This window comes from Pelophylax lessonae, assembly GCF_965119305.1.
Source record: "Pelophylax lessonae genome assembly, chromosome: 6".
NCBI classification, from domain to species: Eukaryota; Metazoa; Chordata; class Amphibia; order Anura; family Ranidae; genus Pelophylax; species Pelophylax lessonae.
The window spans coordinates 180,137,608-180,153,389 of NC_138773.1; the positions used below are offsets into that span (position 1 = coordinate 180,137,608).

The window sequence follows — 15,782 nt, forward strand, 5'->3', positions numbered from 1 at the left end:
GTCATGCAATGCTGTACTCAATGGAAATTTATGTCCTTTTTTTCCCACAAATAGAGATTTCTTTTTGGTGGTATTTGATCACCTGCGGTTTTTATTTTTTGCAATATAAATGAAAAAAAAACGAAAATGTTGAGAAAAAAATTACATTTTCTACTTTTTCTTATAAAAAATATTGAATAAATTAAATTTTGGTCATACATTTAGGCTTAAATGTTTCTAGCTATGTCTTTGATTAAAAAAAATAAAAATCACAATAAGCGTATATTTATTGGTTTGTTCAAAAGTTATAGCGTCTTCAAACTATGGTGTATATACTGGAATTTACGCAGCTTTTACTTTCTGACTGCCTATCTTATTCCTTGAAAGTGCTAAAATGGCAGGGCAGTACAACCCCCCCCCCCCCCAATTTAACCCTTTTAGGAAAGTAGAAGCGCCAGCGAGGGACCCGAGAAAAGGTGGATTGGGGCTGCTCTTTGCAAAACCAATTTAGAGGGGAGGTAAGTGTGACATGAAAGAAAAAAAACTGGGACTTTAGTATCACTTTGATATATGAATGTATTTTTTCTAGCTAGTTGTAAACATCTATCTTGCAATAAAGTAGCATTAAACCCTCAGGGCTTTTATAGCTTAAAACATTGTTCAAATTCTTACCCCTGCACTTGCAGTTCAGCTTTCAATGCTGCTGGCTCCTGCTCTTTCAGTGCTGCTTCCCTGAATGCCTGGTCTTCATAAGAAAGAGTTACCAGTTAACAGTGCAGTCTCCAGCCAGCCTGTTAGTTTAGAGAAGTGAGGGGCAGTGGAGTGCCTTGCCATCTCCTGCTACAGAGCTGTGTGTTTTTATTGATGCCTACCATGCAGACAGACATGACTCAAGTCCCTGCATGCAAGGGTGACTCAATAGACTGCTGCAAGAGAAAGCAGCCGCCCTGAAAAAGGAAACCTAGGGCAGTGACCATGGCATGAGCATAAACAGCAGCATAGGCAATTAAAGGATTAAAAGACAAAGAATAGGATTAAAAGATAAAGAATAAATAAATCAGCTGCTAAAAATGCTTAAAAAAACTGAAGGTTTCATATTACTTTAAGCAATTGTTTTATGGGAAGCTGGAGGAGTGTTGGCTATACATAAGCTTGTAACGTCACGGATATACAGCCTATAAGGTAGAAGGAAGTAGAGGGACTAACATAGGAGCAGCATATTTCTATTTCATGCAAAACAATAATGAATTATCATATGTCATATCCTATGCAGAACCAGCCACATCAGTCCGTACGTAGAACTTGGTGCAATTCTCCCCAAGCACCAAACTTTAATTGCCCCAATTTCTTTATTGTTTCCCCTTTGTAAGCTCATGCACCAGCTTTTATACCAGAGCAATCTTTGCTAGAGTTTTATCGACTATTTGTATTCCTTCATGCTACCAAATCGTAAGCATTAAAGTAATTCTAAAGGTTTGGTAATTCTAAAAAAAAAAGAAGAAAATCACAAACACGTCATACTTACCTGCTCTGTGTAATAGCTTTGTACAGAACAGTCCTGATCCTCTTCTTCTTGGGTCCCCTGCCGGTGCTGCTGGCTCCTCCCCCTTGACCAGTGCCCCCCAATAGCAAGCCACTTGCTATGGGAGCACTGGTGCGTGTTCGCTCCCTAGTCCCACTCTATGTGTCCATAAGACACATAGAGACACAGCTTGACACCGCCCCCCCCCCCCGCTGCAATCTCCTTATTAGCTCACTGGTTGTGAGCTAATAAGTTTTGCACAGAGCAGTCCAGATCCTCTTCTTCTTGGGTCCCCTGCCGGTGCTGCTGGCTCCTCCCCCTTGACCAGTGCCCCCCAATAGCAAGCCACTTGCTATGGGAGCACTGGTGCGTGCTCGCTCCCTAATCCCACTCTATGCGTCCATAAGACATAGAGACACAGCTTGACATCCCCCCCTGCTGCTCTCTCCTTATTAGCTCACTGGTTGTGAGCTAATAAGTTTTGCACAGAGCAGTCCCGATCCTCTTCTTCTTGGGTCCCCGCCAGTGCTATTGGCTCCTCCACCTTGACCAGTGCCCCCAATAGCAAGCTACTTGCAATGGGAGCATTGGTGCGTGCTCGCTCCTGAGTCACATTCTTTGTGTCCATAAGACACATAGAGACACAGCTTGACATCCCCCCCCCCGCCGCTCTCTCCTTATTAGCTCACTGGTTGTGATTGACAGCAGTGGGAGCCAATGGCTCACGCTGCTGTGTCTCTGCCAATGAGGAGAGCTGAGGCTCATGTGCACATCACTGGATCAAGGTGAGTATTGGGGGGGCTGTGGGGGGAGCAGCATACAGGTTTTTTACCGTTATGCATAGAATGCATGTAGATAAAAAAACCTTCAGCTTTTACAACCACTTTAATAACTAATCCGGTCACACACCTTGCAATCTGAATGTGCAATCTAACCAAACTCATTTAGATCTACCAAAACTAGGTAATAAAAGTACGAGCCACTTAATTTGTATCCAGCTAAGTAGTCTCCCATGCTGCACAATTGTTGGTAGATCTAAAGATTGTTCAGTCAGATTGCAAGCTTTAGAGAAACAATCAATCTGTGGTGTAAGCAACACAAGAAGCCTGTAGTATTGATTAAGGTAACCCTGTTATTACACACAATAAAATTGGCTTTGCAAATGCCTGTCAAAGAAGACACCAATGCATACCTATGTGAGCGCAGTGACTGCAATTCTTCTCTCAGTCACAGCTATAGCCACCACTACTATTTGACCCTTCAGGGTGTGCAGACATGTAGTGGCCAGCAGGTGGAACTACAGTGTGCAGGGGGGGATGCAGAATCCAACTTACCCAGAAGTGTTGGTTGCCAGCATTAGCCTTAGAAGAATGTAGAGAAAGGAATTGATGCCTGCCAGGCAGGTAAGTATCAGTAACCTTCCTTTTCAGGCTGCTACTACGTCAATCTATTTTTGTGTAGTGACAGGGTCACTTTAAACTCCTGTAACCACTCAATGCTCCAAATGGTTGAAACTGATCACTGAGGCTGCCTTCACACCTGAGCGTATTGTTTTCAGGCGTTTCTCTGGCGTTTGTTGGGCGTTTTATGAGCGTTTTTAGGGCGTTTTATGAGCGTTTTTTGGGGTGTTTTTTGCAGGCGTTTTGATTTACAGTATGTAAAAAAATGGGTGTGTTAAAAGGGGTGGGGACCACCTGTGTGTTTGAAAAACGCCCGTGAAACGCCGATAACGCCGTTTTAACGCATTCCTATGGGACGAGAACAGCTTTTGATTAGCCCAAAAAGAAGCTCCTGTACTTTTTTGAACTACAGGCGTTTTTCTTCACGGGACAAAATGCTCAGATGTGAACAGGGGCCATTGAAATGAATGGGATTTTAATTGTTTGGCGTTATGGATTTTCACAGATAAGCGTTTTATGGGCTGAAAAAACGCTCAGGTGTGAACAGGGCCTGATACATGCTGCTTGCGTAACTTACACCAATTTGTAATTTTTTTTTTAAACAATGCATGGCATGTGTATTGAGTCCCCTGGGGGATTCTACAAGAATTTTCACCATCTGGTTATAATTTTTAATACAACGTTACAAAAAACAAATTAGAAAAACTAATGAAAAAAAAAATGCATAAGATTGGTAAAAAAAGAAATCAACCAAAAACAGCTAAAAAGGACGAGGGAGGGGTATTAGGGTTGGCTATAGGTTAAAAAGTGTAAAATTGAAAGTGTTTTTAATTATTTTTTTTTTTTTTTACATATGGGTTTTCTGGAGTTAACATGAGCAATTTAAAAGACAGACCCTTTTGTCTGTTAGGCTAGGTTCACATATGTGCATATGCAGGAGTGAGTGTAACTCACACGTGTTTATGCAGGCGCACAAAAATGCGCTGCTTTAGGAGAACCCACAGGGGCACGCAGAAGTGCTTACATGGGAACCTAGCCTTGATAAAAGGTTCAGTGGGTATAGAAAAGGTTAATCCCCCCTTTAAAATAATTACATTTTGTTGCTTTGCAGCCTGAAATGAAAACAGACACCATTTTTATCCAGCTGTATTTAATCCAAGTGAAAGATATAACACCAACATGTCAGAAAAAAATCAAAAACAGAATCACTGTTGGAAAAAGGATCACCCCCTTCTGTCAGTATTTTGGTGTTTTGTAGACTGCAGTATTCCAAGTCATTCCACAGATTTTCAATGGGATTTAAGTCTGGGCTCTGACTAGGCCATGCAAGGCCATTCACCTTTTTCTCCTTCAATCACTGTGTGGTCATTTTTTCAGTGTGCTTTGGGTCGTTGTCATGTTGGAAGGTAAACCTTCTTCACATTGTCAACTTTCTGGTAGAGGGCAGCAGGTTTTCCTCAAGAATTTGACAATATCTTGGCCCATCCATTTTTTCTTCTATCCTGACAAGTGCTCCGGTCCCAGCTGCAGTGAAACTCCCCCATAAGAGGATATTACCACCTCCATGCTTTACTGTAGGAACGGTGTTATTTGGATGGTGAACTGTATTGGATTTCCGCCAGACATATTGTTTGGTTTTGAGACCAAATAATTACATTTTAGTCTCATCTGACTATAACACCCTTTTCCCTGTGGCCTCAGATTCTTCAAGGTGTGTTTTGGTAAAGCCCAGTTGTGACTACATGTGGCCTTTCTTGATGAGTGGCTTTTTTCCTGCAACCCACCCATACAAGCCACATATGTGGAGAATTAGTGTTATTGTTGTCACGTGCACACAATGACTACTATTTGTCATAAATTCCTGCAGCTGCTTTAGTGTTGCTATAGGCCTCTTGGTAGCCTCTCTGACCAGTTTCCTCCTGGCTCTTTCATCCAGTTTGGAGCGACGTCCTGATCCAGGAAGGGTCTGTGTTGTACCAAATACCTTCCACTTCTTAATAATAGACTTCACTGTGCTTCTAGGCATTGATAATGTCTTTGAAATGTTTGTTTTCATCTCCTGACTTGTTCCTGTCCCCAACTTTATCCTGGAGATCTTTTGACAGTGCCTTGTCTCCCACAGTTGATTGTTTGCTTTAGTTGCACTATCAGTGACTAAAAAGCTCCCAGGAAAGCTCTTTTCATACTGAGCTAATCAAATTGACCACCCCTGATCACAGTTGAAAGTCAAATGGCCTTGTGTGCCATTGAGAAGGTGATTAGCTACACCTGATTGAGTTTACAAGTCCTTTTAAGGAGGGGGTGATCCTTTTTCCAACTCAGTGATTTCTGTTTTTGATTTTTTTCTGACATATTGATGTTATAGCTTTCACTTGGATGTTATAAGTAAATACAGCTGGATACAACAAAAACTGTGTCTGTCTTAATTTCAGGCTGAAAAGCAACAAAATTAGATTATTTTAAAACAGGGTTTTTCTATACCCATTGCATAACAACATAAAATAGTCCTAAATTAGTTATAAGCTTAGGTTTACATTTTACCTTTTACCTTTTGTGCAGGCAAGGCAGCTCATTCATTTAAATAGGCAGCTATGCTTACAGGAAACACACACGGGAAAGGTCCCCAGTGTGGGGAAACCCCGCTGCATTTTCCAGTGTGTGGGGGTGCCATTAGGATTCATGGTACCTCCACACATCTCCTCTGTTTTTCTATGCAGGTGGATGTGGCCGTGGGAACCGATGCGGACCCACTGCGGAAACCACCTGCACATGTGTGAACCTAGCCTAACAGGTTTTCCTGCTACAGCCACTAGGGTTGAATTAAAAAAAGTAGAGCTGTTTGCTTATCAAAATGTATATTTAGTTTGCAAAGTGAATGTTGGTGAATAAGGTGAACATGTGTTTATTTTGAATTCCCTATTATGCTTTGGAAATAATTCTCTTTTCGTTTTTTATTTTACCACGTCAATACCGGCACTTTCACCCTCTTCCTGCCCAGGCCAATTTTCAACTTTCATTGCTGTTGCACTTTAAATGACAATTGAGCAGTCATGCAACAATCTACCCATATGAACTTTTTGTCATTTTGTTTTTTGAGACAGGGTTTCTTTTGGTGGCATTTAATAACCACTGAGTTTTTTTGTTAAACAAACGAAAAAAGACTGATCTGTTATAAAATTTTGCAAATAAGTAATTTTTCTTCTTCGCTGATGAGGCTGCACTGATGGGGACTGATGAGCTGCATTGATGAAGAGGCACTGGTGAGGCTGCACTTATGGGCACTAATAGGCAGTACTAAGGGGCACTGATAAGCTGCAGTGATTGGCACTAATGGGGCTGATGATTAGTGCCCTGAATAATAGTGTAAACAATATGCTAATAGTCTTGCCGGTTATTGGCTCTCTTTTACTCAGCAAAGAAGGAAAGGAGGGGCGTTAACTGGCAAGTCTGTTTACATGTGATCAGCTGTAATTGGAAACAGCTGATCACGTGATAAAGGGCTGCCGTGATTGGTTCTTTACCCCGATCTGTGACACAGCTGTCACAGAGCACGCACGAGGGGGCGCGGTTGTGGGAGGAAGTCTATGGACGCCCTCCCAGAACTAGACGTCATTCGGCTATAGCACGGTACTAAGTAGTTAAAGTGGAGTTCCACCCTAAAATGCAACTTTTCGCCATCTTCTTCCTCTCTGTCACCTGTAAAACAATTGGATAATCACACATTTTTTTTTTCTTTACTTACCTTGTTTTAGAAGAAAATATACTTACCTTACTTCCACTTCCTCTCTCTTTGGCCGTGGCCCGCACTGTCACTTCCTGCTTGCATTGATTCTTGGGAGCTGAGCGTCAGCGGCATGCCCAGAAGCTGTGCAGGAATGACGTGCCTGCACCGGACATGACGAGCGGGGCCGGTGCAGGGCATTCTGGGACGAAGAGGACACAGAAGAGGACGCCGAAGAGGACGCGCTGGCTTCAGTTGCCCACACCTGAGATGGCAGCGCTGGACAAGACATTTTCAAGGTAAGTATTTCTTCTTAAAGGTAAGTGCGACCTGGGACAGTTCAGAGGCTATCCATTTTGGAATGCACTAGCCCTGACTGTCCTGGGGGTATTTTTATTAAAAAAAACTTTCCGATGGTGGAACTCCGCTTTAAGAGAATCTTAATGCCTGGATGCTGGGGCAGGTCTTTCTGATCATGTGACTGCTGTGATTGGCTGTGACAGTGGTCACATGATTGTAAGCTCCAGATTGCAGTTTTGTTGCTGTGCTGTGGGTTGCTCTCAGCAGAGAAAACTGTTCTATATGGACGCATTAAAGCCCAGTGTCCACATATATGCATACACCCGGCGGGAACAGGTTAACCAACATTCACTTTTTAAAGTGAACATTAAAGTGTATGCCTAATGAAGTGCCACACCAAGTGCCAAAATTGTGGTTCTTTTGTCCCACTCCGGATGGGTTCCTGGCGTGAATGGTAATCTAATAAGCAATGTAATAAAGTGCACCCAAGGTGTGGGTAAACGACAGTGTATCAGTGTGAAAGCAGTCTTATAGGACAGTAAGGGCTCATTTACATTTGCTGTTTGGGGGCAGTAAAACCCCATAGTTACTACATGTTTTTACCACATACCCCCAATCACTAGTGAACCCCCAGGGGTTGAAATGGCGACCCTGACCCATGCTCCAGGGGGCCTGTGCGGCCTTTCTGTCACATTCTGTTTTACACTTAGACAGGAGGGGCGGCGAGGATGTATATATAGAAATCAATCCTCTACATTGGCCTCTTGCAACTCCTAAAAGCTAGCTTCTCCTCCTCTCCCTCCTGCCGGCATTCAGAGGCTAATTTTATTCAAAATAAAAAATGTGAAATTATGAACCATTTAATTTCATTGCGGCCCGCGACCGGATACCAAATCACTTAAGTGGCCCTCTCTCTTCAAAACGTTTAGCACCCCTGTATTAAATCATGAATGAATGTCACACAATAACCAGCTTGAAGTGCTTGGAAGATAAAGAACGCTCGAAGATCCTTCCATGGCATTGCCTATTGGGAGGAGCTGGGCTGACGCCATTCTTTACCTTCCAAACCCACTACTTATACTCACTGAAGTGACTAGCCTCAGGTGATGCACAGAGATGATTACTTGTATAGCACACAAGCTATAGTGGGGAAAATATATATTCGATCCCCTACAGATTTTGTAAGTTTGCCCACTTACAAAGAAATGAAGGGTCTATAATTTTTATCATAGGTATATTTTGAATAATAGAGACAGAATATCAGCCAAAAATCCAGAAAAAAACAAATGATACAAAATGTTATAAATTGAGTGGCAGTTCAGTGAGTAAAATAAGTATTTGATCCCCAAGCAAAACATGATGTAGTACTTGGCGGAGAAACCCTTGTTGGCAAGCACAGAGGTAAAATATTTCTTGTAGTTGGTTACCAGGTTTTCATACATCTCAGGAGGGATTTACAATACATGGCCCCGTCCATTGGCCCCTCAATGGGGCAAAGTCGGCCTGTACCTTTAGCAAAGAAACCGCCCCAAAGTATAATGTTTCCATCTCCGTGCTTGACTGTAGGGATGGTGTTCATAGGGTCATACTCAATATTTTACTTCCTCCAAACACGGCGAGTCGAGTTGATGCCAAAGAGCTCAATTTTGGTCTCATCTGACCACAACACTTTCTCCCAATCCTTTTCTAAACCATTTATATTAAAGGGGCAAACTTCAGATGGGCCTGTACATTTGCATTCTTGAGGAGGGGGACCTTGCGGGGGCTGCAGGATTTCATTCCATGGCGGTGTATTGTGTTACCAATGGTTTGTTTGGTGACTGTGGTCCCAACTGCCTTGAGATCATTCACAAGCTCCTCCCATGTAGTACAGGGCTGATCCCTTACTTTTCTCATGATCATCCTTACTCCATGAGCTAAAATCTTGCATTGAGCTCCAGACTGAGGGCGATTGATGGTTATTTTTTATTGCTTCCATTTGTGAATTATTCGCTTCAACAGCTGTCTCCTTCTCACCAAGCTTCTTGCTGATGGTGTTGTAGCCCATTCCAGCCTTGTGCAGGTCTACAATCTTGTCCTTTCACAGCTCTTTGGTCTTGCATTGCCCATGATTGTGACGTTTGAATGGAAGAAAGAGATTCCGCGGACAGGTGTCTATTATTGGTTGGTAGGGGATCAAATACCTTTTTTACTCACTGAACTGCAACTGAATTTATAACATTTGTATATTTGTTTTCTTGATTTTTGCTTTAATATTCTGTCATTTAAAATAAACCTACGATAAAAATGATAGAACCTTAATTTTTTTTTTAAGTGGGCAAACTTACAAAATCTGCAGGGGATCAAATAATTATTTTCCCCACTGTAAGTGAAGAACCCCTGTAATTAAATATACTGTATGTGAATAGTCTGAAATCCAGCTGCCACTACTACTTGCACCTGTTATTGCACTGTAGTGATTAACCACTTAAGGACCGAGCCTATTTTTGACACATTTTGTTCACAAGTTAAAATCAGTATTTTTTCCTAGAAAACAACTTAGAACCCCCAAACATTATATATATTATTTTAGCAAAGACTCTGGAGAATAAAATGTCGGTCATTGCAATAATTTTTGTCACGCGGTATTTGCGCAGCGGTCTATAAAGCGCCATTTTTTTGGAAAAATTTTGAAAAATCACATTTCACTGCATTTAAAAAATACTAAACAGTAAAGTTAGCCCATTTTTTTTGTATATTGTGAAAGAACATGTCACGCCGAGTAAATAGATACCCAACATGTTACGGTTTAAAATTGCGCCCCCCCGTGGGATGTCGACAAACTACGGTCAATAGAGATCTCAATCTGCGACGCTTTAAATTTATTTAACGGTTACCAGTTTAGAGTTAGAGTGTAGCTCTTTTTTTAAAATTATTGCTCACACTCTGGCGATCGCGGCGATACCTCACATGTGTGGTTTGAACAGCGATTTCATTTGCGGCTCGACTTGCGTATACGTTTTTTTTTGTGCGCGAGCTAACGGTGACGGGGGCGGCTAAATTTTTTATTTTTTTTTTTTTCCCATTTATTTTATTTATTTTTTTAACTTTATTACAGTTTTAAAAAAAAAAATCTGATCACTTTTATTGCTGTCACAAGCAATGTAAACATCCCTTGTGACAGCAATATGTCGTGACAGGTACACTTTATGGAGGGATCGAGGGTCTAAAAGACCCTAGACCCCTCCACTACACTTCCCTGTATGCAAAACGCCAAAAACGGCGTTTTTGCATACAGCCGATTTTCAAATTTGCCGCCTTTTGCGGCACAGTAACCCGGAAGTGACGTCATGGACGCCGCCTCCGGGTTACGTCAACGGAGCCCCGATCGATGCTGTTTCCGGCATTCATCGGGACTCCATCCAGCCGGCGGACGTGCCGGCTGGGTGCTCGGGGCTCCCGGTGGGACGGGAGCCCCGAGCAAAGCCACGGAAGGCGGCGGGAGGGGGGGGGACGTCCCCTCCCGCCCCCCCGGGTACCGATCGAGTGGCTCCCGAGCCGCATCGGTCGGTACCGACGGAAAGCCAACCGCCGGCTTCAAACCACGGTACCGGAATGATGCCTCTAGCTAGAGGCATCATCCCGGTACACTACCGCAAAGTTTACTGACGTAGACCTACGTTAGTATGCGGTAAGTGGTTAAAAGAAATGAAAAAAGAGCAGCGCTTCCTAACCAAGTGTAAATACATAAAAAAATACATAAAAAAAATAAAAACTCCTAAATAAAAAAAAAATAACACAAATTATTACAAAAGTGTTCAGCGTAGTGGATGTTTTCTAAATCTAGTGATAACCCTATAAATATATAGTATAAGCGCAAACAACAACATTCAGTGCCTTGAAAAGGTATTTTATACCCCTTGAAATTTTCCACATTTTGTCATGTTACAACCAAAAGCCTAAATTGATTTTATTGGGATTTTATGTGATAGACCAACACAAAGTGGCAGCTAATTGTTAAGTTGATGGAAAATGATAAATGGTTTTCAATTTTTTTTTTACAAATAAGTGTCTGAAATGTGTGGCGTGCATTTCTATTCAGCCCCCCTGAGTTAATACTTTGTAGAACCACCTTTCGCAGCAAGTTATTTTGGGTATGTCTCTACCAGCTTTGCACATCTAGAGAGTGACATGTTTGCCCATTCTTCTATGCAAAATAGCTCAAGCTCTGTCAGATTGGATGGAGAGCGTCTGTGAACAGCAATTTTCAAGTCTTGCCACAGATTCTCAATTGGATTTAGGTCTGGACTTTGACTGGGTCATTCTAACACATGAATATGCTTTGATCTAAACCATTCCATTGTAGCTCTGGTTGTATGTTTAGGGTTGTTGTCCTGCTGGAAGGTGAACCTCCACCCTAGTCTCAAGTCTTTTGAAGACTCTTAACAGGTTTTCTTCTAAGATTGCCCTGTATATGGTTCCATCCATCTTCCCATCAACTCTGACCCGCTTCCCTGTCCCTGCTGAAGAAAAGCATCCCCACAACATAATGCGGCTACCACCATGTTTCACTGTGGATGGTTTGTTCAGGGTGATGTGCAGTTTTCCGCCACACATAGTGTTTTGCTTGTAGGCCAAAACGTTCAATTTTGGTCTCATCTGACCAGAGCACCTTCTTCAACATGAAAGGAGGGGTCTGAGCGCTTATGGGTGTGCAATAAACAATAATGTGGGTAAATTAAAAAAATAATGTGGGTGAATCAAAAAAATCAAGCAAGGACTGCTGCTGACTAATAAGGTGTAGTGCCTTTAAAGTAAAAAAGATATGTGAGTCAGCGCTGCCTTCCTACTATTACAATATACGTGATAAAGATCTGCTCAATTTTATAAGGTGCTAGGTGCAAATCTAATGACCATCTAAATCAATCAATACATATACAATAATAAACTATAATAAATGTGTAAAAAAAATCTTAAACTAAATCAATTAATTGCATAAAACAAGTGCTTGCTGTGCTTTCCAATAAATATATATCAAGATAAATAAATCAGTCCATCAATAGTGCAAAAAAGTGCTCCAGTGCGATAATTCATATGCTAGGTGCTCCAGTGCGATAATTCACATCAGGTGCTGGTGCTCACCTTGGGTGACCCCACTCACCGGAAAGATGTAAATATTGCGCCTTATAATTGGGTATGTGATAGGCTTGGTGATCCCTCATTGATCATTTATCCACTGGGTAGTTGGAAGTTCCACTGGCTATGTGTTCCTCATTTAAACAAAACAAGAATAGCCCGCCATGGTGAAGTATGTTTATTGTGACATAAAGAAAAACACTTACAGAGTTGCAGGTAAAAAATAGCAGTCTGGTGGACGCTGCTCCCGCAGTGTGCGTTCCACCGGCCGGAAGTAGTAGGGGACTGACGTCACACACTCTCTGCCTCGCGCGGTTTCGCCCTCCTATTGGGCGTTTTCAATACAGTATAGCTTCTTCTACAGTATACCTTCTTCAACATGTTTGCTGTGTTGTGGATCTGTGCAGCTCCTCCAGAGTTACCATGGGCCTCTTGGCTGCTTCTCTGATTAATGCTTTCCTTGCCCGGCCTGTCTAGGTGGACGGCCATGTCTTGGTAGGTTTGCAGTTGTGCCATACTCTTTCCATTTTCAGATGATGGATTGAACAGTGTTCCGTGAAATGTTCTAAGCTTGGGAATTTTTTTGAAAACCCTACTTTTAACTTCTCCACAACTTTATCCCTGACCTGTCTGGTGTGTTCCTTGGCCTTATATTTTAGTTTTTTGTGGTAAATTGACAAAATTTGGAAAATTTCAAGGGGTATAAATTTAAGGCACTGCATATGCAATGTGCCACAAATTGTAATCAAATATGCAACATGTACCAAATAAAGAGCATAAAAATTCCATTCAAAGTTCTCCACAGATACAATGCGCCATCCTCTTCAACCCCCAATGGGTTCTGCTTCGTTCCGGAGTGCCCCCTTAACAAGTGTTCACTCACAGGAAGTAGTTGACCCCATATGTTTAATAAGTAGGTCAAAATGCATTTATGGTGTACCAGAACCAGGTTCTCCTCCTACCCCTCCATTTGCACAGCTACGGGCAGATCTCAGAACTGGCCGTAAACAATTCCTCCTTTATAGTTGCTCAGACAGAGAGACACAGACCTGAGATACTGTCATTGCGCACCATTTTATTATAAAACCCCCATAAATCATAACAAGTATTGCACTCACAAATGGCGGTTTCTCGCAACCTGGTTGGCTGGTTACGCCAGGTACTCGGGAAAGGCACGCCATATGTGGGGGAAATTCTTTTTGCATGGAGTGGGAGGGAGTAGCCCTTCAATTTTTTGGCAGAGTCTGCATAAGGCCTCGTTCATACCCGAATGATTTTCTGCTTGAAGCTTGTAGCTGTAAAACACTCAACAAGCCAAATTCCATTCATTTCAATGGCCCCTGTTCACATTTGAGCATGCTGTCTCCTGAAGCAAAACGCCTGCCGCGGCCCTGAAAGGTGCCAAATGTGGCATTGGAGGGGGGGGGGGGGAAGCAAATGAGCGGAACTTCCACTTTTCGGTGGAACTCCGCTTTATTAAAGCTTGGGGAGTGAATGAAGCCTCAAAGTAGTTTTACATTTTCAAGAAAAAGATTAATATGCTTATCAGTTTAAACCCAATTATATCAAGACCAGTCTCTGACCAACAGCTGGGTTTTTCATGCCATTAGAATTATTTATTATGGTAAATGACTGCTCTGATTTTCTGTTGTTATTCAGGATGGCACAGTGGTACGACTTACAGCAAATCGATTCCAAATTTTTGGAACAAGTCCATCAGTTGTATGATGACAGCTTTCCCATGGAGATAAGGCAGTATCTGGCTCAATGGCTAGAAGGACAAGACTGGTAAGTGTTTATATGTTGTTTTACATTTTTTAATATTATACATTTTTTGGTGGTGGGGTGGGGTGGGCATGGCAGGTTTTGTGGTAGAGGTAGAGGCGCACTGCTGGAGGACTTTGTTTTGAGGTAAACGTTTCATAATGTGCTAGTATGCAATGAATACTAGCACATTATACCATTGCTTTGCAGGGGATTTTTTTTTTGAAAGGCAATGGTTTACTACCGCTTTAAATGCATAGTTTGGTTACAATATAACGTCACATCATGTTCTTGTTTTGTAGCAGAAAATGGAGTTACACTGCATCTGAGCATGACAAACCCAAAATGCTATTTATTAAATGTTTTAATATTCAAAGCAAACTCACCCATCTATCCATGTTCCCATGCTTTATTTTGCTGAGAGATCACTTTTAAAAACACCAAATGAATATGGGAACATAGGATGCTTCTGTTAGGGAGGTCAGACCTCTGTGATGGACGAATGATGGCCTCCGTGGTTATATATAAAGGGCTATACTGACGCCGGGGCAGCTCTTCTAGAGAGTGGAAGCAACTCCAACTGATGGGCATAAGAAAAAAGAGAAGGTGCCTCTAAAGGCAGCATAGACAATCATTTATTTGACACATGAAGATAAGGAACTTACAAGATGATCGTATAAAGCAGGCACTTAGCAGCATCACTGAGGGTCCGTTCCTGACCCTGTGGCTCAGTTTCCCTCAGCCGTCCAGCAGCGGGGTGGGTGGAAGTTTGGAGCCCATACAGGACCAGTTCTTCCCTCCGAGACTGGGGTGGAACGCACGCCTCACTCGTGGACCTCACAGAACGTAGTGACGTCAGGGGGCGGTAACGCGTTTCAGAGCGCGCCTGGTAGAGCTCCTTCGTCGGACCGTAACAGGGGAAGGAAACATGCCTTACGAGAACGGTTTGGTGAACATAGGCGTACATTGAAGAGGGAAAAGATATCCATAGTGTTCCCAAACATTTCTTAAAACATCATGATAAATGTACTAAAGGTCTTTATGTCTTGGTCATTGAGTCTGATTGACTGAGACTCAGCGCCATTGGCTCCCGCGGCAGTTGTCAATCAAAGTCAGTTAGCCAATCAGCAGGGGGGGGGTTGAACGGCAGCTCCGTGTTTTAATGGACACACGGAGCTGCAGCTCAGCTCGGGTGCCCCCACAGCAAGCTGCTTGCTGTGGGGGCACTCGCCAGGAGGGAGGAGCTAAGAGCAGCAATGATGGACCTAAGAAGAGGAGGATCCAGGCTGCTCTGTGCAAAGCCAATTGCACAGAGGAGGTAAGCATAAGATGTTTGTTATTAAAGAAAAAAAAAAGATGAGACTATACAATCACTTTAAGAAATGTGAAAAAAAAGTTTAAAACAAGTAAATATGATATACTTTCCTATCCACTAATACTAACAGCTAGCAGTATAAGGATTAAAAATAGTCAAAGTTGATTGAAAGAGTAAAGTTCCGCTTTAAAGTGGAATGCCAGGATCAGTCTAACTAGGATTAAGCCTGCTCCCACCCCTCTCCTAACTCCTATTCCTGTAGAAGTAAGATGTTGGCTGCCCCTCCTCTTCTCTAAAGCCAGCCGCTGGGAGCCAATCACAAGACCGGACTCAAACACCATGAGAATAGTTAAGTCTAAGCATCTTTCCTCTACAGGGTAGTTATCATAGGACTTAGAAGAGTGTAGGAGCGACTTTAAGCTTAGATTGATCCTGGAATTTCACTTTCTTGTACAAAAGTTTTATTTTAAGAAGAGGCATAAACATACATCAAAAACATGGTACATGTGTACAATAAGACAAAAGAAAATGGAACGCATAGGAACAGATGGCAGCAAAACACGATACCGACATATGGCGTGAGCCAACCGGGAAACATCACGGACCAAATAATGGGTATCAACAAGTGGAAATGCATAAATAGGGACCTAAAATCCCTTAGTGCTT

General features: G+C 42.4%; 1 protein-coding gene across 1 annotated transcript in view; it reads left to right on the forward strand.

Moving 5' to 3' along the window:
* Window positions 1–15,782, forward strand: part of STAT1 (signal transducer and activator of transcription 1) — a 93,185-nt gene that overhangs the window by 3,409 nt on the left and 73,994 nt on the right. The window contains exon 2 of the mRNA XM_082260716.1: window positions 13,697–13,825. Within this exon, the coding sequence (XP_082116842.1) occupies window positions 13,698–13,825 (128 nt within the window). The 5' untranslated portion in view covers window position 13,697. The remainder of the gene's footprint in view (window positions 1–13,696; window positions 13,826–15,782) is intronic.